This window comes from Apteryx mantelli, chromosome 6, assembly GCF_036417845.1.
Source record: "Apteryx mantelli isolate bAptMan1 chromosome 6, bAptMan1.hap1, whole genome shotgun sequence".
Classification (NCBI taxonomy): Eukaryota; Metazoa; Chordata; class Aves; order Apterygiformes; family Apterygidae; genus Apteryx; species Apteryx mantelli.
The window spans coordinates 755569-781090 of record NC_089983.1 but is presented as its reverse complement, the minus strand read 5'-3'; the positions used below and the strand labels follow the sequence as shown (position 1 = coordinate 781090).

The 25522-nt window shown below is 42.2% G+C and overlaps 1 protein-coding gene across 1 annotated transcript; it reads right to left on the bottom strand.

Moving 5' to 3' along the window:
* Positions 1–330: 330 nt before the first annotated feature.
* Positions 331–3569, bottom strand: LOC136992298 (BEN domain-containing protein 3-like; the record flags this gene model as incomplete). Its single annotated transcript, XM_067298472.1, has 3 exons — positions 3536–3569; positions 2842–3065; positions 331–1224 (listed from the first exon to the last, which is right to left on the bottom strand). Coding segments are annotated over exons 1-3 (1152 nt in total), but the record flags the coding sequence as incomplete, so codon positions are not given.
* Positions 3570–25522: the final 21953 nt, after the last annotated feature.

Sequence of the window (25522 nt, the reverse complement as noted above, 5' to 3'; positions counted from 1 at the left end):
CTTTTTCCTGTTAGGACGCCGGCATCTTTCATCAATGCTCGGTATACATTCGTAATGCCACACTTCTTCCTTTTTCTCCACGGGGTAAACTGCTTCCACGTAATGATGGATCAGTCTCAGTCTGATGGGATCGAGCTGTTTTTTGTTACAAGCACCTGAGTGGTTATATTGCAGTCTGAGATTCTCTGGAGTAAAGAGTTCTGGAAAGAGTCTTACCAGAAGCCGGGCAGTGAAGTTTCCAACTGAAAGGCTCTGCTGTGCTATCTCTCTTACCTCCTTATCAGACAGCAAATACAGAGAAGGCACAGGGAAGTCTGGATTAGGAGCTTCTTCCTGCTCTTTATCCTCAATAAAATGAGAGGATTCTACCTGTTCAGTCTCATAAAAACTGGATGATTGCACATTCTGTTGACTATTTTCCATCTCCCTTTTGGCCCAAAATCTATGGAAAAAATCATTGACTTGAGGCAAACACTCCACATGCCACACAGCTGTGTTCTTCACAGAAGGATAACAAACTTCCACATAGTTACGGATAAGCTGCAGATGAAGAGAATCAAGTTTCCTTCTGTTGAGGAAGCCGCACGCACTGCAGTTTCTGTTGAATTCATCATCGTTGAAGAGCTCTGGGAAGAGCTGCACTAGCAACCGGCAGGCTAAGTCTCCACCTGATGTGCTTTGATCCATCATTTGTTTGAGCTCTGCAGAAGTCAGCCGGTACTCAGGAGGAGGCTTGAACTCTGCGACAAACTCTGCTGGACTGACTTGCTTCTTAATTCGGCTGACCTCCAGAGACAACAGGTCAACTTCGCTGAGAAGCTGGGTCACATTGGAATTGAGGGTGTTAAGCGTGTAAAACATTTTCGGTATCAAAGAATATATATTTGGATCGGAATCTGTGGTGGCAGCTGTCACAGCAATGGTTGCAGCAGAGTCTCTTGTGCGCTGATTGTTCAAAGTTTGAAGATGCGAGGGACTGCTGGGACTGATTTTTTCAAACAAATCGTAAGAAGCAAACTGCTCTGTTCCTGGTGGGTTCTTCTTCTCTGTAATTTTGTGTGAGATGCCATAGAGAGGTTTTTTATAAGATGGAGTGCTTATGTCACTGAAGGGTTCTTCTTCACAGAGCCGTGCTGTATTAGGATTCTTGTTCTCGTTTGGCTGCTCTGTATTTACCTGAGTGGGTGAGCCAGTGTCTCTGTTCTTCAGGTTTGAATGGGGGCCCTTTGAATGAATAAATACTGTATTAGCAAAACTGCCTTAAAAATATTAGCTATAAATGCGTGCCTCTTAAGCAGGTATCATTACATAAATATGCACTGCCAAATTTTCTCCAGAGGACTTAATTGTGTTACATATATCAAATTAATAAATGCATTAGAAAAAAAATCAATTAAAAATACAGTAAAGTATTATTTTGGGGTTTTTTTGTTTTGTTTCATTTCATTGTTTTTTGTGTTGGTTCATGGCTTTCCCCATAGTATAGAAATGCAATTGTAATCCTAAACACTTTTACCCCACAGAGCTCCAAATACTCTCCCAAATTAAGTGTCATTATCCTCCACCTTGCATATGAGGATCTTGGGCTGCAGAGAACTTGGGTGGCAACAAGTCAGCAACAGAGCCAAGAACAGAATCCAGATTTTCTGACTCCTAGTCCTGTGACCTTGCCACTGCCTCCACCAACTGCATTTAATGTTTCAACATTCTCTTTAGGTTAGCTTTTGAAAACACTGCCAAGGCTATCAGACACCAAAATTATGCTTATTCTCTTCTTTCTGATGTGAAAGGTTTATATAGCTATTTTTATCTTTACAACGTTGTACAACTCCTGAACAGGTTTCTGAGAATGAGTAAAATTAAAACATTATTCAATTCAAACAATAAAAACCTAAAAACGTAGTATCTTGATACTGTCTTTTTAAAAAGGGGAGTCTAAGATTTCTTTAATTCTGAAAGGCAAGGAAGTGGAGATTCACTGGATTTCTCATCTTCTAAATGGCTTCTATAAAAAACAGCACTAAGTCCTTAAGAAACTCATGTTCTCAATCATTTTCTAACTCTTCCTCATTGTTTGAAATCTGAAGCAAGCATTTTATCAACTTACAGTAAATATTTACAGTTTGGGATTTTTCTTTCTTTCTTTCTTTTTTTTTTTTTTTTTTTGCAAACACATGGATATTGCAAATAATTCTTAGGAAGTTAAGTAGATACAACAAAATCAAAATCCAGCATACAGAATTCAAACATGAGAGGTGAAACACTAGAATAGGATAACTGAAAAGATTATGGACTCTCCTTCACTGGTTAGACAAATGTCTGGATTGTCACAGCTGGGATGTTGCACCAGTTCAGAAGTTGTAATACCTTCCATTCTTATCTGTTGAAATCTTCTGCATCCCTGCATTTTTATCTTTCAGTCAATATGTACATTCATACCTGCCTCACTGACATCAAAATCCGTTCATAGATGGCAAAGTTACAGCCCTATTTCTCCCACTGAATAGCCAAGGACTGTGTGACATGAGAGGGGCTATAATCAGTCAAACTTAGTTAATCCAAACCACTACCTGTTCCTATGTTCTATGAAAAGCAACAAAAAAACTTCCAAATGAGTAAATGAACCTATAAATGTGTTTCATAAATATGACAGCTCCCACATCATTTAAAGAAATAGCCAGACAAGTCATGTGTGCAGATTGGGTCAAGATTAGCTATACTTGCCTCTAACTCATTACTAATGTAAAACTAGTTAAGTGACTTGCATTTTGCCTGTAACAGCACTAAATTTAGCCTACAAGATGCGAACAGAAAAATCAGAGCTGTGTATAGAGAAGTCACCTCTTGTGCAAAGCGTCTTTTCTTCACACTGGGTAAGACATCTTGCTGGCTCCCTGAACCAGCACAACCAAGTGAGGTATGTTTCCGTTTGTTGGATTTCTGTAGGCAAGCAACTGCGCCATCCAGTGAGTGTTCCTCAGAAGATCTGGATGTTACCGAGAAGTCTAGAGCTTCATCTTCATTTTCTGTTTCTACTTTCACTATATCTTTTCTAGGAATTTCTACTGGAAAAAGAGAAGGTTTAGAATGATAAAGCACTCTCTCCAGAAAACCATGATACCCTTAAAACAATCTTTTGTGCTTTGTTTCTTTTTATGAAAATGTATTTTGAACAACATAACTCTTTTTTATCACTTATATAATAAGTGCATGTTAAGGCCACCCCAAAGTCAATTTTTTATTATGCAAGGAACCATACAAACATCTAGTAAATGCCATTTTCTTCCCCGAAGAAGAGCTGAAAGTATAAATAAATAAAGTTACGGTAGGAAGAAGGGTTTTTTGGAGTGGGAGGAAGGAAATAGAGGAGAAAATACCGTGAACAAAAAAAAATAGTAGGATGTTTTAGATAGCTTTTCAAAAATCATTAATACAATTTTCCTTGATGCAGCTGCATTCTTCATCAGGTTATGAAAGTTTTCATTCAATATATATTTTTGCCTGATTATAAATTACACAAAGTGTAACATTTTACCTTCATCATCATCAGTGATTTCAGCTGAGTTCATCTTCTATCTCACTAAAGAACAAAACAAAAACAAAGTGGTATCAGCACCTTCTGGAATCAGGACGTATATTTTTATAACTATTTTTAATCTACAGCCACGGTCATTAACAGCCCACCGGTGATTTCCAGTCTGAACTTTTGTACTAGCCAGCTATTTTAATGACTTTCTCGGCCATCTATAGACCTATCAAGCATGTAAACTATACTGCGAACAATGTAAGATAGCCAGGAACTTGTTTAAAACTGTACGTCTTTTTCTGATAAGGAGAAAAAATAAAAGTCATTTAACCTTCTCTAGAATAATAAACTACCTTGGCAAGATATAGATGGAAGTTGTCTGCATTAAATTCTCCACCCTGTACTAAGTGCCTACTTCTTATTACAGTCAAATGCTTTTATATTATCATTGTGGGTCATAATCTAAAGTCATCACAGAAGCAGAACTCACTGTAAAGTGCAATATACGTGCTGGAATAAATTTTCAGTTAAAAACCCTGTCTTTTGATATGGATTGCATTAATTCAAAACAGAGGAATCTGTAGATTTGCATTAACACTCATTTTTTTCTTACTGGCAGCCAATAGCCTCTAAACAACATAAACATGCTTTTTGTAAGGAAAAAAACAAATATTTGTTTTATTAGAGCATGATTTTAGCCTTACCTCTCCTATAAAAGACCGAGTTGTATTTCTGTTTCCCTGAAAACTGATTTTGCAAATTACTTGAGATAAACATCTGTGGACATGTTCATAAAAAGATACTTTAAATCTGTTGGGGATCTACAAAGCAAACACCCCGATCGGATCTCACTGGCCATCATGAGTACACAGCTGCAAACTGACGCTTACAATTGGTAAACTGTCACATGCTGATTATGTTCATCTACAGCCAGCATTATGTTTACTTGGCCCCAGAATATTTTACATTTTCCACAGTCACATTCCTTTTTCAAATAGCTTTCGTTCAACTCTTCGTGCCTATCCTTTAGCCAAGGTCTGAAATTTGTCAATGTTACTAAAAAAGATGGGCCTGGTTCTGTCCGGAGCTAGAGAATAAGGCAACTAATCTATCCAAACTGTACTTACAGCGTCCGCGTGGGAATTGTGATGAAATAAAAGAGAGAGAGAATCTGTACTGGAAAAAACAAAAAATTTAGTCTTAGTCTTCCTTTCTAATACTGTTGTATAGAAATTTATTTAAAATAATCTCAAAATATTGTTAAAAAACCCTGCAAACACTTGAATACTGAGTAGCTGTGACTTCTTCTTTCACATTCAGGGTAAGATTTTGTACTACAGCACCATGACAGGTAGCACATACATCCAGACAAAACAAAACATGGATGGAGTTATAAAAGCTGCTCATACTGGACCATCTGAGGAGCCAAAATAGCCTCTGACACGCTCATCTTCAGTATAGCCCCGATACATAGCCTTGTAAACAGCATCCTTAAGAGAACTGCCTTCACCATTTTGCCACCGGAAAATCTCCTTCAGGTGGACGTAGAGCCACTATAAACCCCTTAGATATCTACTCCTTTTATCCCACATCATTCCTTCCTTCAGGATTTGCATTTATGAATTGATCTACATATAAATTATGGCAGCTTAACAGTTCTAAAAATGACTTCACTTAAACTTGTGCAAACTCTGTAAAGACATACCAATGTGAAACCTAACTGGCCCACACCAACCTGTAAACCACCCGATAAGTACTGGCGAAGGTCAATACCCAGTGTTACTAACTCAATACTATTTATGAACTTCGGTTAAGCCATTACAGTTCTTTACGAAAAATCCCAAGAAGATAGTGTATTTCCTACTGCGTCATCAGAAAGCTATGTTAAACTTTAAGAAAAGTATGTAACACTAAATGTCATATTTTGCCCTGATATCCCATATACACTGATAGTCAGTTTTTGGATCTTAGACTTTACTACACCGTATCAGGCTTAGCTCTAAGGGATGTGGCACAAAATGCGGACGTGCACAAGACACACAACCCTTTCGCGCCTGAGGTGCAAGTAAGCAAATCAGCTGATCCTACTACAGAATATTTTCAAATGGAAATCAGAATGTTTAGGTTTTCAAGCCAATTCCTGTACTGCAGAATTGGAGCAAACCACTAGAAGTTGGTAAACTAGTAATCACAGAGCCAGAAGGGAAGAAAATAAGGGGGAGCAGGGGACAACACAAAATATCTAAGTGGGGATATACAACAGAATTTTTTTTTTTCCCTCCTTTTCACTACTCAGCACTACTACTGCTACTCAGATTGGAAGAATGCTTTAGGAGAATTCCTCTAAGGCAAGACAAGCAAGCTGGAAGGAAAAGATAAAGGAAGCTCTGAATAATCATTCCTTAATAAAAACTGGAGAAAAGTGAAAACTGAAGCTCAGCACATATCTTGGTTAACAGCTAACTTTCTAAAAGATGCAACATCAGGAAAACCAAAGCTATCCCAGAGTCAGGTCAAATAAGATGCAATTAAAACATTTTGTTTCACACCTTTGAAACAAAGAGTTATTATTTTGGAATTATGTTTTTGATTTGAAAACTGCCAGCATGCAATTAAAAGCAAATGGTCCAATGAGCATCAGAACTAATGAAGCTTCGAAATACCGGATTTTATATTTGGTGCCGAATAAAAACACAATACAAAGACGAGAGGTCTTGCTGATGATACATAATAAAAAGAATCTTGTGATCAAGGCAGTTCTCTGCCCCCGCAATCATTCTTTAAGAAAGTCCAACTGATCATTTTCAAGTTACAACTATTCATATTCATATATACCTACTTATATATGACTATTATATATAAGTATACATATATTTATATACTTGTAAAAGTACAAAAGTGCATACATACCACATATAGAATACAATTCCATTTTCACAACAGAAGCGTATTATAATTACAAATTAAAATGAATCATTATCTTAACTAATATACTGTAATATAATAAAAAATACTGTTACCAGTTTTATAGAAGGGTTTGTTATTCAGTAATTTAAACGCTTGCACAAGATGGTATTGTTCAGTTCATTAACGCATGGATAAGTGTGTAGCTGCTGTTTCTTGAATGCAGATTATCTACGAAAAACTTCAATATTAATATGTTCATGTAGGCTGGAAGAAATGTCTCTAATTCTTCATTATCAACTGTAAGAACCTGCTATTAAAAATACATGCTTTTAGACATTACGCATTATGAGATGTTTATTCCTTTTATACCTTCATGGTGGTACATTGCTTCCTCTATAAAACTCACAGGCCTCAGTGAAAAGTATTCTACTTGATTTTTTTGTGTGTCTGATGAGGTGAACTGTTCCCTACATTTTGGCCAAAAGATAAGATACGTGTGTTTGCTAGTAACATTAAATATTCCTTAGAGTACGGGGAAAAAAGTTCAATCTCCTCACTTTCAGCACGCAGTGAAAGACACACAGCAATTTCTTTGAAGTAAAGGTAACCTCGTAAAGCTAAGTAAATGATGAGAACACCAAAAAAGCTGCTATTCTAAGGAGATAATATTGGCTAAATTCCACAAGCTCTGTGTATTGAACTGCTGTTATTTTACTTCATACTTAAGAATAACATGAAAAAGTCGCTCCTTCTCTTACACGTGCCCTCCCGTAACACAACGTTAGCAGAACAAAATGACAATATTATTACACTAGATAATTAAAGCATAGTCCGCCCTCAGCCAACCATAATTATTGTCTGTTTATTAATCTTTAGCAGAGGACGACGACTAATTAATCTAGCAGATAGGACACTCACTGGACAGTAGAGTGTCCGCGGTTCTGCTCCTCGTCTACCGGTCTCCGCCGTACGTCACGTGAAACGCGCCAGGCCAAGCACCGAGTGCCTGATCCTTCCGCCTCCCCAGCCGTAACTGACTCCCTCCAGCCTTCTGAATTCCCACGTCTTTGCATCACAGCAGCCAGGTTCTGAGGGGGAGCCCAAGGGCAGCCGTGGGCAGGCGGGAGCAGTGCCGGCGGGCGGGGGCACCTCTAGCCGGGAAACTTTGTCCTGCGCGATGTTTTAGAAGAAGGACCCCCCCACACATAAAGGCACTGAAATAATGAGCGCAAATGCCCGTTCTCAAGAGGATCCCACCAGCCCTTTCAGGCCCGGAAGGAGAGCGGACCATAGGCACACCCCTGTTTTCAGCCTGTCCAGGAGCTGCCCGTTGCTCGGGGAACACGATGTTTTCCAGGGTGTCTGGCTCTGCTGCTGGACGGCAGAAGGGAACCTGGAGAACCAAGAAGTCTGGGTTGTCCGTTGGGAGCCAACTAACTTAGATCTTTTCCTTCCTAGCTTCAGTGCCGGATTCGGCAACTTCAGAATTACACTTATCCTTACGATATATGAGATTCCCCCCATTTGTAAAAAAACACTGCAACTCAAATTCAATTCAACAGAACTACTACATATATACTACTCCAAAACGGAGCCTTAAAATGCATTTATTAGAGCCAATGTTTGCTTTCTGCTCAGTTCAATGGGATAGTGACTTGACTTTAATTATTGTAGAAGATCTCCTCAAAAAAAACCCAAAACAATGCAAATAATTTTTCCGGACTTCCTGGTATTGTTATTAACATCCTTATTTTCTATTTAAGTATCCTTTTATTGTTGAAAACCTCATCACCATACTCATTACGATCATACTCACAATCTTTAGAATAAGCAAATAACTAGAAAGGGTCACTGTCAGTGTACTGCACTTCTGCCTGAAACATCTTCACCGACTAATGCTACAAAGTAACACCTAAACCTATTATAACACACAGAAATAATAATAATAAAAAAATCTGTATTATTTGTTTTGTACACCTCACCGCTTTGTATATATTCAGTCAGATATCCTTACAATTTGTGATTTTTTTTTTCCCCCTAGAGAAACATTTTTTAAAAGGGTTGTGAAGTTACTTGAACTTGAGAGGTTGAGGTAGCAGGTTAAGGAAGTTAAGTCTGGTACCTGAAACCACCTTAATTAAAAAAGAAGAGAAAATAATATTTGATTTCCAATTGACTATGCATCTTAAGAAACTCCGAAATAAGAATGTTGCTTCAGTTGTCTGAACAAAGAGCAAAATGCAAGAAGACAGCACGAAGAATAGCACAAAAAGCATGTTTTCTATTCTATCAATCACTTTTAATACAGCAGGGTGCTGCTAGCGACCCAGCAATGGAGTTTTTGAATAAAATTTATTCTTGATATTCAGTATTGATATTCAAAATACTAAATAACTTAGAAAACATTACAACCAAGTAACAACTATAAACACATGTATAACACAAGTTTTTAAACTATGAAAAAAATATTTTTAAAAGAACCGGTAGATGTTGTTGAAAGCATTACCCCTATGGACAGAAAAATCCCTATACTTAACATAGTTCGAAAACCTCCTTTGCTGCAATAAAACCTTGTTTTCCTTCAGTAAAGTAGAAGATGCATTCTACAATAATGAACTCCGGCTGAATGGAGAAAAACTATGGAAGAAAAGTAGAACTGTAAGACTTTTTGAAATTTTAATACTTCTAATACAGTGCAAGAAAATAGCCAAGGCGTGACCTCTTCTCACTCCTTTTACTTGGGTCAGAAGAGCTAGCCCCTAAATCGTTCTTCAAAGGTGACTAGCATTGCTAAGAGCACATCCAGCTCTGTGTGTGAGTGACAGTAGTTCCCCAGGTAAGACGCTATCCCTAAGAGAGGAGACATGCGGTATTAGGGAGTAAAAACTAAGGGTGAAAGTGGAGAGAAGGCAGATGGCAGCAAGGACAGAACTTTATTAGTTGCTGAAGGAAATTATAGTTGCGGTTGACGGAGCAGAAATCGTTAAATCTACGAAAGATACTGGTGGAGCAGGCACACGATTAAAGAAAAAGAATGTTTCGTGATAGAAAGGGAAACTGGGCTTACTCAGGAAAGGTTATTGGATCTGTAATAGAGCAGGAAAGGAAGCATTTGGAAGACGAGTCAGAGGGTAGGAGACGCAGCTGCTCATGCTGCTTCTCAGCAAACTTCCCAGAAGGGCGACAAACGCAGTCCTACACACCCTCCGTGCGAGGGTGATCCCGTTCCTGCGGTCAGAGGGCAGCAGGAAGAGGAGCTTTAATTCCTGATCACTTCAAGCTGGGGCTAGTTTCTGAGAGGTATAGTGCTGTCTTTTGTGAACTTTGAAAGGAGCATAAATAGTTGACCGGTACTCTGTTCTTTAAAATACTTTAAACTGTTTTTAAGCAAGGAGGGAGAATTTTGAATTTTGCTGTTTTATGTCTGTGCTGATACAAAAGAGGTTGGTAGGAAACGTCAGTCAGTACTATCTATCATAACTAAAAATTACTACATTACACCTTTTTCCCAGAGCTAGGTATTGGTTCTTAGAGAGGAAAGGTAAAGACCTTGGCAGGGAGGGTCATGACGAGACATTTTATTGCTTAGTGCCTGGGCTTTCTTAGAAAATCATAGCTGGAGGATCCATAACAGGACTAGTAGAGCCTTCCTTCCTCCTCTCCTGTGAGATAAGAATAATAAATGGAAAGAAAGGAACAAAATTAAAATTGCACGAAAACTGTGGGAATTTGCTTTCCCCAGAAAATATTTATGATCGTTCATCTTCTCTCTCTGTTTCCAGGTGAAAATTGGTGACATGCTGGATCTTATAGCAGGTGAAGACAAAGAAACAGGAACTGCTGCAGTTATGCGTGTTGTCTTAAAAATATATATCTAACAAGACTGAAAGTGAAGAATACCAAGTAATTTTGAGGCATTGGAAAAACTTAAAAGCGCCCAAACAGGATGTACTTAAGTAACAGGAGTTTGCATGTGCCAGCATGAGACGTTTTGTAGAAAACCATATCATTTGTTGTTAAATATGAATTTTGGTTAAACAGAATTGCAGTACCCTTTTTAAGGGCTTGTGCTAGAATGTAATTTCCCTCTGCTGTGTGCATCAATATTCCTGTGCTAAGTCTGTCGCTTTTTGCTGTTAGTTCTGTTCCATGGAATTGCAGGAGACAAAACCCAACTTTTACATTTCCGGGCAGTTTCTCCATACAGAAGTTATATATAATGAATGAATAAAGACTAATTTGATCACGGTTTAATTGCTGTCTGATTTTGTTAATTAACATTAAAGTTGGCATCATAACAAGTAGGATAAATTTCCTAGCTTTATCTCTAGACTCATAAAATACTTATGTAAAATTCTGATTATGTAAAACTACTTTTTCTTTTAATTATTGATTTGATCTTGGTTAACAATACCAACTGTGTGTCTATCTACACTGCTGCTGTAACAAAAATACAAAAAGATACTGGTTGCAGCTGTGCATTTCTAAGTGGGAAACAGTGACAGAGAATGAAGGCAGAGATACTCTCTCCTGTCATAGAGCGAGCACATCAGTGAGGACAAGTGTGCAGTATGGCTTTTTTTTACTGTTACTGAACAAAATCGAATCTCAGTTTCTGTCATATACTCATTTCAGTGTGGCGTTTAAGAGAATATTTAATACTTGTGCTCGGTGTCTATAGAGATCTGAGCAAAGGTCAGGCAATACTGCCATAAAAAGCTCATGTCTGTATTACTACAAGAACAGGCATCTCGGGATTAATCACCCACACTTGTAGTATTGAACATATGCTTCTGCCAACACAAAAAACTTTTGGGGATGAATTATGGTTCTACAGCATTTTTATTCTGCTCATGTGTATTTAAACAGCCGCACAGAGATGTGTGCATGGAGGAAAGCTGGCCAGTCGGAGCAGGTAGCAACTGTGCATCCAGTCCATGGGCTGTTCCCTACCTGGCCTGAAGAGCCCGGAGGGAAGAAGACAGCCCGGAAGAGGCAGCAGCAGCATGCTCCAGACCACTTGTTCTTGCACGTTCCTCAAATCTAAGTGAGCAGGGAACTAGGCAAGAAATTACTGCTCATAAAGTGAACCTGTCGCTCTGGTGAAGCGCTGAACTGTCAGGTGCATATAAAAGCTCTGGTCATATAATGACTGGGCTTTCACTGCAGAAATGTCCCTGACAGGAGAGGAAGCAATGGTACGCACTTAGCGAAGAGTTAATGGGAACCATTGGTTTAAGCTACCAATAGCTACACTATGGCTGTCTTCAGCCAAGCTACACCTGCCGCTGCCCATTGCCTCCAAAGTGCTGCTGCTGGCTGCGTTATTTAAAATGCTGAGGAGGGAAGGCAGGATTGAATATAGCATATTGAATTATATTGAATATAGCATATTGAAACATAGCATATTGAATTCTTCTCAGAGTCTCAAGCTAGGAGAAACAATTTTAGCACTGCAGCTTTGGGTTTTCCTTTTTTTTAAAAAAAACTCTTGATCAATATAGCTCTTGTTTGTGCTGCTTCTGCAAACGCATCTAAGGGGAAAATCATTCCGGAGGAGAGGACTTGCACAGAACTTAAACATGGTTATTATGGGTTTGTTTTATAGTAGCAGCTCAGGGCCCCATTATACCTAACTCTGTACAATGCCCTTGTCTTCTGATGCAACAGGCTTCCAGTGCAACAGGCAAAGGATTTCAGTGGTGCCTGTGTAAGACATTTTATTGTTGTCTGTGTGGACAGGAATTTCATCTACATGGTTTTTTGCTAACTTTCACTGTTACCTTTTGTTCAAGATATTTATTACACTTACCAGAACAAACGTGCAGACGTTAAAAATTCAAACAGAGTGACCAGAAGGATTTATGATCTCATGTACAATGATATTGCAACAGAAAAAATTAAAAAAAAAAAAAAAAAAAAAGGAAAAAGGATCATCATGCCTCCATTATACAGAAACGGGTATTAAAGGCAATGTTCAGTTGCTGGAATAAAAGGGTTGAGTAGTTTCAAATCTCTGCACTGTAACACCCAATAACCCTCAGATGTGTGAGGCCAGAAGGCAGAACAGAGCCAGTGTGTTTTGTGTTGTCCATTATCTTTCTATATTTCAACCCTCTAAGCTCTCCTATTGTCATCTCTAAATGAAATAGCTTCCATTTCAAGGCTTTGAACAACTTCACCTCAGCTCACATCCGTGTTAGAAAATTAACTCCTCTGCTTCTCTAACTGGCAGTCTTATTTTTCTTTTCCCCCTATTTTTTAAAGTGGAAGTACCACCTGCTTTTTCCTCAAGACCCACCCACAACTCTGATGTCTGCACTTTTTGCAGAACAGACTATCTTTGAAAACCTAAACGAGATGTAAATAGTTAGATGTAAAAGGACTCTAGTCTCATCCCGCCCCCATACTGCTAAAGGCTACTGTATTATGTTTACCCCCATATTTTGTGAGAAACAGAGCTACCATTACAGTGCAGAGATGTTGCAGATGTCGTACCCTGGAACGGATTTCAGCATCCCTTTCCAAGTATATGAAGGATAAGAAGGTGATCAGGAGTAGTCAGCATGGCTTCACCAAGGGGAAATCATGCCTAACCAATCTGATAGCCTTCTCTGGTGGAATGACTGGCTGGGTAGATGAGGGGAGAGCAGTGGATGTTGTCTGCCTTGACTTCAGCAAGACTTTTGACACTGCCTCCCATAACATCCTCATAGGCAAGCTCAGGGAGGAGTGGCCAATAAACCAGAAGGCTGTGCTGCCATTCAGAAGGACCTGGACAGGCTGGAGAGGTGGGCGGAGAGGAACCTCAGAAGTTCAAAGAAGGGAAGCGCAGGGTCTTGCAGCAGCAGCGTGGCATTGCTGCAGCTCCTGGCTGACAAGGTAATCTCCTTGCAGGATACACCAGGAGCTGCAAAATATTGATCTGTAATTTAAAACTAAGACTAATGTTTGTTATTGGACACACGTGCTAAGGTCTGTAATTAGATTATGTCTATTTTCAGATGATCATTTCAGCTGTTTATCCTATTTTGCAAAACAGTATACAGTTTCTAATGCTACTTGCCGCCTTTGTTATTTTAGCATATAATTACACTGTCTATAAACACTGCAAAACAGATGCCTACAACAACTGTCTTCGCCTTCCAAGCCTTGACTTTAAGGTTGAAATGATATGTTTAATCCCTAACCTCCTTCCATTTTCTAGCTGCTTTCTCTCACTGAAAGAATTTGCACAGCACATGAGATCTTCAGCCTTATGCATAGAAACATCCATTATGATTTGGAAGGGTTTTCCTAACATCATTTAAATTGCTCGCCTAGTCAAGTTTAGATTAAAACTATAATATACAAGTAGACACTGGGAAAAAGGTTCAGGGAGAAAAATGAGCCAGACCATTCCTGCCATGTAAACAGAGAGGAATTCTCAAAAGTTCACAAGATCCTGAAATTACAGGAGAGAGTCTTGCAAAGCATCAGATATTATAGCACTTATTAAAAAAACAAACAAAACAAACAAAAAAAAATCATGAAGTGATATACTGAGGACATTTAGAATATGAAACTGATTTCTGATTCAGCAGTATAAGAGATGGGAATAAATTAAAAGAGGGTGGTCGATCATCTTTTGCAGGAAAGATGAGATGGTGATGGAGTTGCATAATGAGATAGAGATTGAGTAATATGATTATAGGTATAATCCAGGTTAGGAACAGAACTCTTCTTCCTGCTCTGACACTGTGGGGCATCATTTTTCTTTGGAGCCTTTAATATTTTCAGAAGAGAAATGAACATTCAGAAATAAACTTCCAGCACTGAAATCCAACCATCATGCAAATTCTGCAAATCAAAAGCTGAGCTGGTAGCATGTGCAGTCTGAAGTCACACACCCCTTTCAATTCTAACACTGAGTTCTCACATTGCTATTAGAACTTTACATATAATAATTGCCTACTTATACACATCGGTCATTTTTGCCTCCCATCACTCTGCAAATGTTGTACTTTGAGAACCAACACACCGTAAGCTCAGACTTCTGGATATTGTGAATGAAATACCTGTAAATTAAGGCATTTTACCTCTATGCAAGACCTCACAAGTGCTTTGGGTGGTAAGCTCCATTATTTCTAGCTACTTTGCTACAAAGCCACCTTCATTATTTCTTGCCAACTTCAGAAGTATGTGGTGGATCTTGGGAAACTGCGTAGACAAGATATTTGCATGAGAAGCGGTAGAGTAGGCGCAGCGGAAGATCACATGGTGTGACGTGCAGCCTAGGGGTGGAAACGAAAGGCAACTGTATGTAAGCTTGTACGCAGCTCACAATAAACACCATTTTAGCATCTCTCACATTGAGGTCTGTGCTTGTGGCCCTGCAGTAGAGGAGGCTGCAGTGCTCCCCTGGTGGCACCATGGGTCCGGGCGAGAGCGCGGCAACAAGTGGTGACCCTGACGTGATTCGGCAGGACCGACACGTCTCGCCGTGAGACCCAGGGGGTGCAGGCCATCTCCAGAGGGAGAACGGCGGCTGCGACGGCGAGCAGCGGGCGATAGCCGAAAATCCGGACAATATGGAGGCGTTAATAAAGGTAGTTGCATTCCTAGATAAGGAATGGGGAGCTTCTGTGAAGTCGAAGGATGTTACACTATGTGTAGAGCGGCTCCAGAAAGAAGGAGCCATAAATAAGCCGGGGGACTGCTTGCTGCCGGAATTCTGGCCGCGATGCACTACGGTGCTGGCAGAGTGAGCTATGTCCACAAACAAGGCTAAAGATCTCAAGACGTGGGGAATTATACTCCGTCTTCTGAAGCGGTTGTGGGAGGAAATACAGATTTGGAAGTCCGCCCGCGACGCGTTGCTCCATCAGGAGAAGGCGGAGATGAAAACGGAGGAGAAGTCTAGCGATGGGGGGGCGAAAGAACAGGAGAGCGGGGGCGGGGAGGCCCCAGCGAAAGAACAGGAGAGCGGGGGCGGGGAGGCCCCAGTGATCCTACCAATGGAATCCCAGGAGCTGCCTCCGGTGTACCCCTGGCAAGATCTCGCACAAGCCGGAGAGGGCTGGGGGGTCGACGGGACCGAACCCGAGGATTGCGTGCCTGGTGCAGTTTTAAGGAAGGCGCTTAGTGAGGAAGATAGGACCCTGCTGCCGTGGGCCCCGGCAGAGGAGGGTGCTGTAGGTGGGGAGAGTCAGGCACTGCAGCGAGGGAGGAAGGGTAACGGCCAATCAGAGCGGAGAGACCAGAGTTCGACCTTGAAAGGAGGGAGGAAGGTTCGGGTGAGATTGCCAGTTAAGGAGGAGAGCGGAGAAGATAGTAGCGACGAGGAAGGCGGGGGCTTGCGGGAAGTTACGCGCAGGCTGCAGGGATGTGTAATAGGAGAAACGCAGCCGAAAGGGAGGCCGAAGGGCGGAGAAGAAGTAACAACATCCCCAGTCGACACCCTATTGCGTGCATTAGAGGAAATAAGGCGGGAGGTCGAGAAACAGAAGGACCTGCTCAGCAGAGTTAAAAGGGGAGCAGCCCCTGCCAAGTCCATACCACTCACTGACTGGCGGCTAATAGCCGATTCGTGTGCCCTTCAGGGCTTACGGTTGGAGCAAGCGCCTCAAGTCTGTCCCGTAAGGGCAGTGCCGGGAGGAGGAGTCCAGTGGGTGGTGCTCGAGCCCAAGATAGTACAGGGGCTGATGACCTCGGTGAAAGAGAACGGGCTGAAACATCAGCAAACCCAGATGTTGTTGGATAGTGTGCATGCCCAGGCGTGCACGCCTTACAACCTACGGCAGCTGGCGAGGGCGATACTGTTGCCCATGCATTGGATACTGTGGAAGGAGGCATGGCAAGGCCGTTGTGCCTTCCTCGCTGCAGCTGCCGCCGGGGACCCGAACCATCCCCTAGCAGGTACCACGCTGGATCGCTTGGTGGGGCGGGGTGCAAACCTTGCATCCCCGAACCAGCAAGCGGCAACTCTAAGGGCCTGGGAGGTCATGGCCACAACAGAGGCTTCGCAGGCCGCATATGAGGAACTCGGGAAGCTAGTAAAGGTAGAGCCACCCTGGACAAAGATAAAACAGACACACGCAGAGAGCTTCACTGAATTCTGTGACAGGCTCCAACGGGCCATTGCAGAGTCAGACTTGCCCCCTGAGGCCCAGGGTCCGGTCATGATGGAGTGCCTCTGGCAACAGAGTAACACCATGACGCAGGACATCCTGAAAACGATCCCTAAAGGAACACCACTTTCGGTTGTCATCCGCACGGTACTGGAAAAACAGAACCAGGGAACAGCGGCAGCGCAGGCCCTTGTCACGGCGGTGGACCAGATGAGAAAGGGACCACAGCGATGCTTCTCTTGTGGCAGATTAGGGCATATCAGTGCAAACTGTCAGCGGCAGGGCCGGCCGATCTCGTGGCAAGGCCGGGGGTCATGCTGGGCTTGTGGGCAGTACGGGCATGTAGCCCGAGAGTGTCCCCAAATTCAACAGCGGAAACTGCCGGGAAACGGGGGGCGGGGGGGACTTCGCAAAGGGGCATCCCTCCTGAAGATCTCAGCCCTGCGCAGGAGTGTGACCGGAGTTGGCCCGACAGTGGCAGCGGTCCAACAGGAAGACGTCCCAACGTGGCCCTGACAGTAAAATTAGGTGATCGCCCAGTGGTGCAGGCGACGCTGAGCTTGGGAGGACGCAGCGACGAGGGGAGGAGCAGATAAGATGGGTTCCAATGAAATGCATAAGACCTGACTTAAATGCGCGTACGGAAGGGTCTGGGGTGTAACTAATCATTCTTGGTGACATTCCATCCTGAACAGGGCAACGCCAGACGGGGATGCTGCTGCCTGGTTGCATTGATGTTTATCGCCGGCTTCATGATTCCGGGGACCGCAGAGTCATACTGGAGGAGATGAGCACAGGCGCACGGAGCAGCACACTACTGCATCCCACTCAACCCCGAGGCGGGGCCGGCAGAGGCCCTTCCTGACAGGAACAAGTCAACACAGAGGCGTAGATCTTGTCATGGTTTGATTAGAAATAGCTTATAACACTAGGCTTGGTAGCACTCACAATAGTAATAGCAATATGCTGCGGCTTGCTAATTCTGAATTATTGCTTACAGCACGTACAGGCTTAACTGCTTGATAGACATGAGCGCAGAGTATATCAATTAATGGTACAGGAAAAAGAGGTTCTAGAAAGGGGGGGAGATGTGGTGGATCTTGGGAAACTGCGTAGACAAGATATTTGCATGAGAAGCGGTAGAGTAGGCGCAGCGGAAGATCACATGGTGTGACGTGCAGCCTAGGGGTGGAAACGAAAGGCAACTGTATGTAAGCTTGTACGCAGCTCACAATAAACACCATTTTAGCATCTCTCACATTGAGGTCTGTGCTTGTGGCCCTGCAGTAGAGGAGGCTGCAGTGCTCCCCTGGTGGCACCATGGGTCCGGGCGAGAGCGCGGCAACAGAAGTATACTAATAATGCAGAAGCCTTACAAGGTACGGGATTGTCTTTGTATAAAAAGTTGAATTGATAGCAACATTGGTACCTTCCTGCAAACCAAAACCTTGAGCGTAGCAGAATGCTGGAACATGCAATCCAGGAAAACTTGATTTCCAAATGCTAAATGGTGCTGGGATTCCTTTGAAGGTGTCTTTCAAACTGCTGTCAGAGAAAAAAAAAGATGAAATCTTACTTTTAGAATATATTACATTTCCAGAATCGGGCTGAAAGGCGAGACAGGCACTGATTGCATTAGCAATTCTGTGTGATGGCAGCAGAGTCTTTCCAGGTCCAGCCTCTCCTTAAAAGCAAATGAGCCACTCTCTTCACACGTTGTTGCTCCTTACCCCCATGCTGACAAGAACGCTGTGAAATATTTGTGCTGATAGATTTTAGGTGGATTTTGTATTTCATTTTTGTCTCCCTTTACAACCTCTAAATGTGAACATTTCCGTAAACATCTTTACCAAGGTACACATAATTTCTAAGGGAAAGACCACCATTTTTGAAAAGAGGCATACTTTTACGCAAATATCTTTTGATGTGGAAATAGCCATTTAGAGTGACATTTTTGCTTAAAAGGCAATTTCAGCAGCAGGAAGTCATACAAAATTGGGAAAATGGACATTTAGAGTCTGAGAAAATGGAAGAGTGGCACATACCACACTGATCTACAATAAGCTATGTACCTCTGGCCCTAGCAAAAGGTGACTACCATACTAGAAGATCATTGTTGTTCAGAGAGTTTTGGTTAAAACAAACAAGAAACAAACCCTTAGAAACCTTTTTCACTAGCTGAGGATCACAATCACAGCTGAATTGGCAAAACATAATATTAAACAGTATTTTCTAGGCTGTAATTCCTTCATGTGCAAGAAAGAATACATTTAAAAAAAAAGAAAAAATCTCAGGAGAATGTTCTTGTTGCTTTGGCTAGTCCCTCTGAAGGACCTCAGATCCTCTTTGTGGAGAGTGGCAGAGCTCGTCCCACAAACCACACAGAGAAGGTAAGGATCACGGCAGGAACACGTATGGTCCCGACAAACCAACCAGCTACAGCTCCTGTAGCATGAAATATCTGTATGTGCACATCAACATTTCCTTCAGAGCAATAACATCACGATCAGGCAATGCTTGCCGGGCGAGGAGCTTGCTCCTCCAGACATCCCTCTGCTCCAGGTTTGCTGCCAGAGGCTCCTCGGGGAATTTTCCAGGAGCATCCAGCAAAGCAGGTTGCTCCAGCACCCACCGAACAAAGGTACGAGCCCATGCCATTTTCTTCAGCCAGAGTTTCTCATCATCCCGTGCAGCCGTTTCACCAGCACTGCACGCCCACGTATCCCTAATGACATCCAGGGCGGCTCAGCTCAGGAAGCCACCGTAAAACTTTATTGCACGAGTGGGAGCAAGAGCAAATTCAAAGCACCCATTAACATTACCCTCTCCAGCAAACACACACTTCCAAATCCCCTAGTTGGTTCACAGCCAGTCCTGGGTGTCTGCTTTATTAGATGACGGGGAACTCATTTTCTGATAAAACAGAACTTGCCAGTTGTTTTTAAAAAGGGTAAGCGCAACAGCTTCATTAGAGCATCTGGCATTTTGATGCTACTTCTCATAGCTCACCTAGGCTGTCACATCCTCCCTCTGATAGGAAAAGGAACAGCAGCCATTTTATTTATTTATTTTGAGAGGCAGCATTTTTCTGTAATCAAGTATTACATTTTAAGAAGCTGATTTTCTGAAGCATGAAATGGGTATATAAATACAATTCCATGACCTGTAACATCCAATTTCAAAATCTTTTATCGAGCAGCAGCTATCTAACAGGAAACTAAAGATTCTCATTTCTTGGAAAGTTAACCGCAAATTATTCAAAAGCATTAATCATGCAAAGTGAATTTTGGAACCTTACATTTATTTCAGATGTTTTGGTTTACTTAAAAATCCAAAATGCATTTTTTTTTCCAAAGCCAGGGCATGCATATCAAATCACTTTTTCACCCCTTTTCTTCATGTATCATACACAAACGTAACGACAGATCAAAGACACAGCTGATAGCCTGCACCCGCAGAGCACGCAGCCTGGCATTCCTGGCATCAAGCAAGAACAAGACAGACTCTGTGGCATTGCATGTCCCAAACCTTTGCTGAACTGCATCAGACCTTCCAGAAAACCATGGTCTATTTGAGGTGAATTCCTGCCTCTGCTGACACCATTGACAGAACTCCTGCTGGGTTCGGGGAGGCCGGAATCGTGCCAAGGGTGAGAGGCGCTGAGGCATGAGAGATGGATTTCAGTCTGTGCAGAGCCTGTGTGGGGACTTGGACGAAGCTCCAGATCCTAGCTGGCCTGGACTTCTAACATCCAGAGCTCTCTTTCCTACAGTTAGCTTACTGCTTCTGTCCTAGATGGAATATATCTTTGTTTTATATTTTTCCCCAAAACTGCACGTCTTTTTTCTCCAGCTAAATGGTGCATTGCTTTTTCTCCAGCTTGAATCTCAAAAGAGTCTCCTTTTCTATGAGCAGACTGACTACCTGGGCCTTTACTGCTGGTGATTATTACTTGGATTACAGTGGCATGTAGCAGTCCCAGACGGCAATAAGGATCTCAGTGAACCGGGTTACTTGCATCCTTAAATACAGGAGATAAAGCACTTGTTTCTGCATATTCTTCCTCACAAGCAGAGATGCACATTTGCTAACCCAAATCTTGGCAACAGTTTCAGGTTTTAATGTTTCTCTTCACTGAACAGAACCATTGAAATTACTTTTAACAACTAGTGGCATTTTCCAGCCCAGCTCTGCAGGGAAATCATTACTCTCCCATCCTGCCATGAGGCATCCTCCCCAAACCTAGCCATGAGGGAAGGGATGCGCCCAAGTGAGGGTCAACCATTTGATTATGAGCAAAACTTCCCGTGAAGACAGGTGGTGGAGCATATTCCTCAGAAATATCTTTTTTACTTGATGACATCCAGCTCCCTGCCCCTGAGAGGAAGGATTCAGCCTTCCCACCGCCATCCTGGCCCTGGAAGAGGGGAGGGAAGAGAAGAACCCGGCAGGTTGCCTTCGGCTTTGGTTTCCAGAGCCTTTCTGCTGGTAGCACAGCTTTTACCTCTGTACGCTCAACTATTTGTGCAGTTGCAGGATGAACTGGACTGCAAGACAGATCTGGATTATACTAATCACTTTTCTTGGGTTTAAGCTGTTCTCAGGTTGGTAGTTCCCCAATCTTGTTTATCTGCTGATACTACTGCTACTACCGGGTACTGCAAGAGAGGGAACAACAGGGAGGGGAGGTGGTCTTCATCTCCTCAAATCAGTTTTGTTGCCTGAAGAAGCGTCTGCAAAACTACATCCTGTAGCCTCTTATGTAGCTTAATTGGCAAATGAGAGTTACAGAATACTGACCTAAGCATAGAAAGATAAAAACAGATCCACAAGGTATTGAGACGGGATTTGCTTTGTCACTCCTCAACAACACAGCACTTTGCACGAGGTCACATTTAAAAGGGAAAGGGTCATATTTTCTTCCTTTGGTTCTCCAGCATCTGTCCATTTTTATAATTCAAGCCAAAATTAGCAAGGGAAATTTCTGGAAAGGTTAAGCTGGAGTTTAGTGTATTGTGGTCCTATTAAGAACTCAATGGCAATAATCCCACTGATTTCGATAGGCTCCAAATTTCACCCAGTTGATTGCTTTATACAAAGCCGAAAAAGTTTGGGCAGCTACCTGTGTGACTGCATTGGGCACCAGTGTGGTAAACACCCAGCCAGGTGCAAATGACTTCATGACGAATGCTCTTTGCCCCCATGATAAAGCATCCAGTCCAAGTTCAACAAAATGTGTTGTAGAAATGCATTCTTCAAAAATACCGGTGAGGATGCATGTATGACAGCCACGTTTCCAGAACACATGAAAAATCATCAAGCACCAGATGTTCTGCAACTCTGAGTATATTCCTTTTGGGTGAGCAAAACCAGAAGACCTATTATAAGCATTCTTCGTGAGGCCTGCAGTAATGGAAGAAAATGCTAATTCGACAGCTCATATTTCTGAAACGACTTGTCTTTTCCTCCCTGCTGCTTTAGTGTTGGATTTATGCAGTTCCCAGGAGAACAGGACTGTGCCTAGGAAAGACTGAATCATAACAGGAGACGCTTCCTTTGCATGACAATTTGAAGAACTTTCTTCCTTTCATAAACTCTCTGTGAAGAAAAAGCCTCCACATACGAAGGAATATTTTCATTGATTTTTCTGTAGGAGATACTGGGAAAACAGACACATAAAATCTCTTTTGCTTTGAAAAAGCAGGGAAAGAAATGCGTTTGTGCTCAGTTAAAATAAGTTAATATAGTAATCCCATATCCACATGGCAAGCTTTCTCCACAGAGCTCCTCTCTCTTGCTACCATGGAATAGGAATTGCTAGAATTAGATGCATGGGGTATATACAATCATTTTCTAATATTTTGGGTATTTTAGCCTATGATACTAGCACCCTAGCGCATAGTGGGGAACTAGAATGTTAGCTTACACATTTACACAGTTTACACATCTAGTTTGCATTCAAGTAAATAGCTCATCAAGTCAGGAATCATCATCAGCGCCACTTTGCACGAGAAGAAACCCTGGTAGTGAGGAGTCACGTCCCTGGTCTGAGCTCAGACAGGAGGGTGGTGGCACAAGTGGGAACATCACTCTGTCCTCCGACCCCTGGTGCAAAGCCTTCATCTCCTAGGTTAGAGTATGGACCACTTCCCTTGCTTCCCTTGCCAATCCAAAACTGTGTTCCAGAAAAGGAAATTACCATCTTTCATACGCAAAGATTTCAAGCATAACTATAGAAAAAGTGAAAGTGTTTGAATCAAGTTTTTATCACTATCATAAAATGCCTTGTACTGGAAGGATTACACAGAAAAGGAGCTTCACATCTGCCCGCACTGCTGCTATAACAGGAAAAGGAAGGTTTTGTAGGAACCAGGCAGACCGATCAAACCTTTCCCTGAGAAAAATGTGATCTATGTCATGCTACTTTCCTTCTGTGCTAGCTTTCTTTCCAGCACTACCAGTCATCTTATCACACTGATGAGAGGAGGAGAGAAGAACATCAGGGACTGATTTCCAGACTGAAGTGGTGGTCCAGGAGAGACCCCAAGAGAGCCTGCGGAGGCTGCCTGATGGCATCCTTCTTCCAAGGGCTCTGCAGGACGAAAGCTGAAGCCTGCTTGGAACCACTGCAGCACAAAATGAGCAGGCAAAATATTTTTGACAGGTAGCCAAACCAATCAGTAGTTGCAAGAAATTCAAAACCATGTTGGTGCAAAGTGGTTTTTTTGTTTGTTTGTTTTTAAATAACAACTGATGCCAAAACACAGAGGTCCAAGACTCTTTGGCAACTGAACTTCATTATAGTGAAACATTGTCCATTTTGATGGATGCTATATTTTATAGAGGACAGAAACTACAAGCTTTGGTAATTTGTATTTGCTGCTTGTGTGTGATGCACCTTAACCTTAAAAGTCTGAATAGCAACTGGGGATTTCAGAAGTGCTTTTCCCTCAACCAGCTCTACTTATACTCAGTCAAAGGCAAAAATTCCCGCAAAGATCCTACCTCTTATTCTGCAGCACTAATAAAACCACCTTAGCTAAGCAAACAGCACAGTCACCGGACTGTTTAAAATTCAAGCCACAGCTTAGTCAAAAAGCTGTTGATGGAGAAAAATTTTAGTGCAAGCTAATGAGGCATAAGGAGACACTGTCCTCCTCAACCCTATTCACACACTCTCTATTAAAAACTTACACTTTGAAGAAGTGGAAGACAGAGTAGCCTGGGACAGACTTTCTGTGATCACACCAGCTTGTAGAAAAGGCATATAGGTTTTATTTAAAACTAGGTTTTCAAAAAGGCTGAAAAATAATAATAATAAAAAACCCCCCAAACACTCCCATCATTTAAGCATGTGCAAATCAAGAGTAAGCCCTGCTGTTTCTTCATGCTCGCATTAATGTCGTACAGAATAGAATTTGATATGCAACTTATTATTGTTAAACAGGGAAACTAGAGAGCTTTAGAGGGGCCCTTCCATCACACGCAGTGCGGTACGCATTGCGGCAGCACAGAGGGCCACCACGACAAGGGGCATGCTGCTCCAGAAGCCCACAGCCTTTCGGCAGAGCCCTTTCTCTGCTGAAAGATGCCATTTTGACAAAATCCAGGTGTCTGTACAGAAGGCACAGACATCTGTTGATGGAAAGCAGGTATGGGATCCTTCCTGCTTGCTGCCAGCTCTTCCTGGGAATGCCCAGGGTCACTGCAAAGAAAGGAGCCTGTGCAGGGGCAGTTGCCCCAGGACACCACTAGCTCTGTGATTCCCGCAGAAGGAGATTGCAAACTTACAGGCCTCAGGCTGCAAGAAGCCCTTTCACTGATTTCAGAGCCCTTTTCCACCGATTTTCATAAACAAAAAAATTCCTCTTGCCCACCTGGGATAGCTAGAAGAACAGGTATCTGAAGGAAGACAACACTAGCCAGACAAATGCAAGAGGACCACTGATTACACAGATTCATAGATGACCAGGTCAAAAGAACTATTAAAATAACTGCATGACATGCCATAGAGTTGTAACATTTCACTATACATCCAAACTGTAGATTGAGCGCAGAGCAGTCTTAATGAGCTAGTCCAGGCATAGGAGAAACTTACCTTGGTGGCATCTCAGCCTGGGTAAACAGCTGCAGCACCTGCACCCCCACAGTAATTTGCTTTGAATTAACTTAGGAATCTACATCACCTGCTACCAGCCTACCCTAAAGAAACCACCTGCAGTTGCAAGCATTAGTTTACTGGGGATGAGGAAGGTCTGGAAAGTCTGTTATCCCTTCTTCTGCACTTATGCTGAAGGCAGGTGTGCTCCCAGCCCCCTGATTGTGAAGGGACTTTGCAGGCCTTGAGAGCCCCTTCCACTCAAATTGAGGCTGCATCTACCAAATTGAATTCATAATTCTGGGTTGAACAACATTTGGAGATAATGTCATCTGTGTGAGGGAGTCCTTTATGCACTTGAATGGGGCTGTTTATCTGATAAAATTAAACCAGACAATAAAAAATATATCTTGTTCAGTGTTTGCCTGAATGCCTGTAAGAAAAAGAGGAAAGGGGGAAAAAAAGGGAAGGGAGCTCTTTTCTCCCAGGGTACACAAAGTAAAATTCAGGAAAAACTAATGAATGGGAAATTAAAGCATTTTACAGTCAGATTACAGGATTTTATTGCCTGGCCAGAGACAATAATGATCTTAGGTAACACAGGGAGGGATCCTGCCAAAAGTATAATGAATCTAAGCCAAGACCCAGAATTTACAGGGCTGTCAGGATTATTGTTCTGCCTCAAATTTGCCAGTTATCTTAAAATAATACATTAGCTTTCTTCTGCATCACTACTAAGGCCTGATGCTGTTTTTTTCTTTCACTGATTTCAATAGCATTGAACTACTGCTTTACACCAATGTAAATGAAACTAGACTGAGGACCAAAGAATCTCATGGTACGAAATGTGTTTTTACGTGATAATAGTTGCTGAGAGAAAGA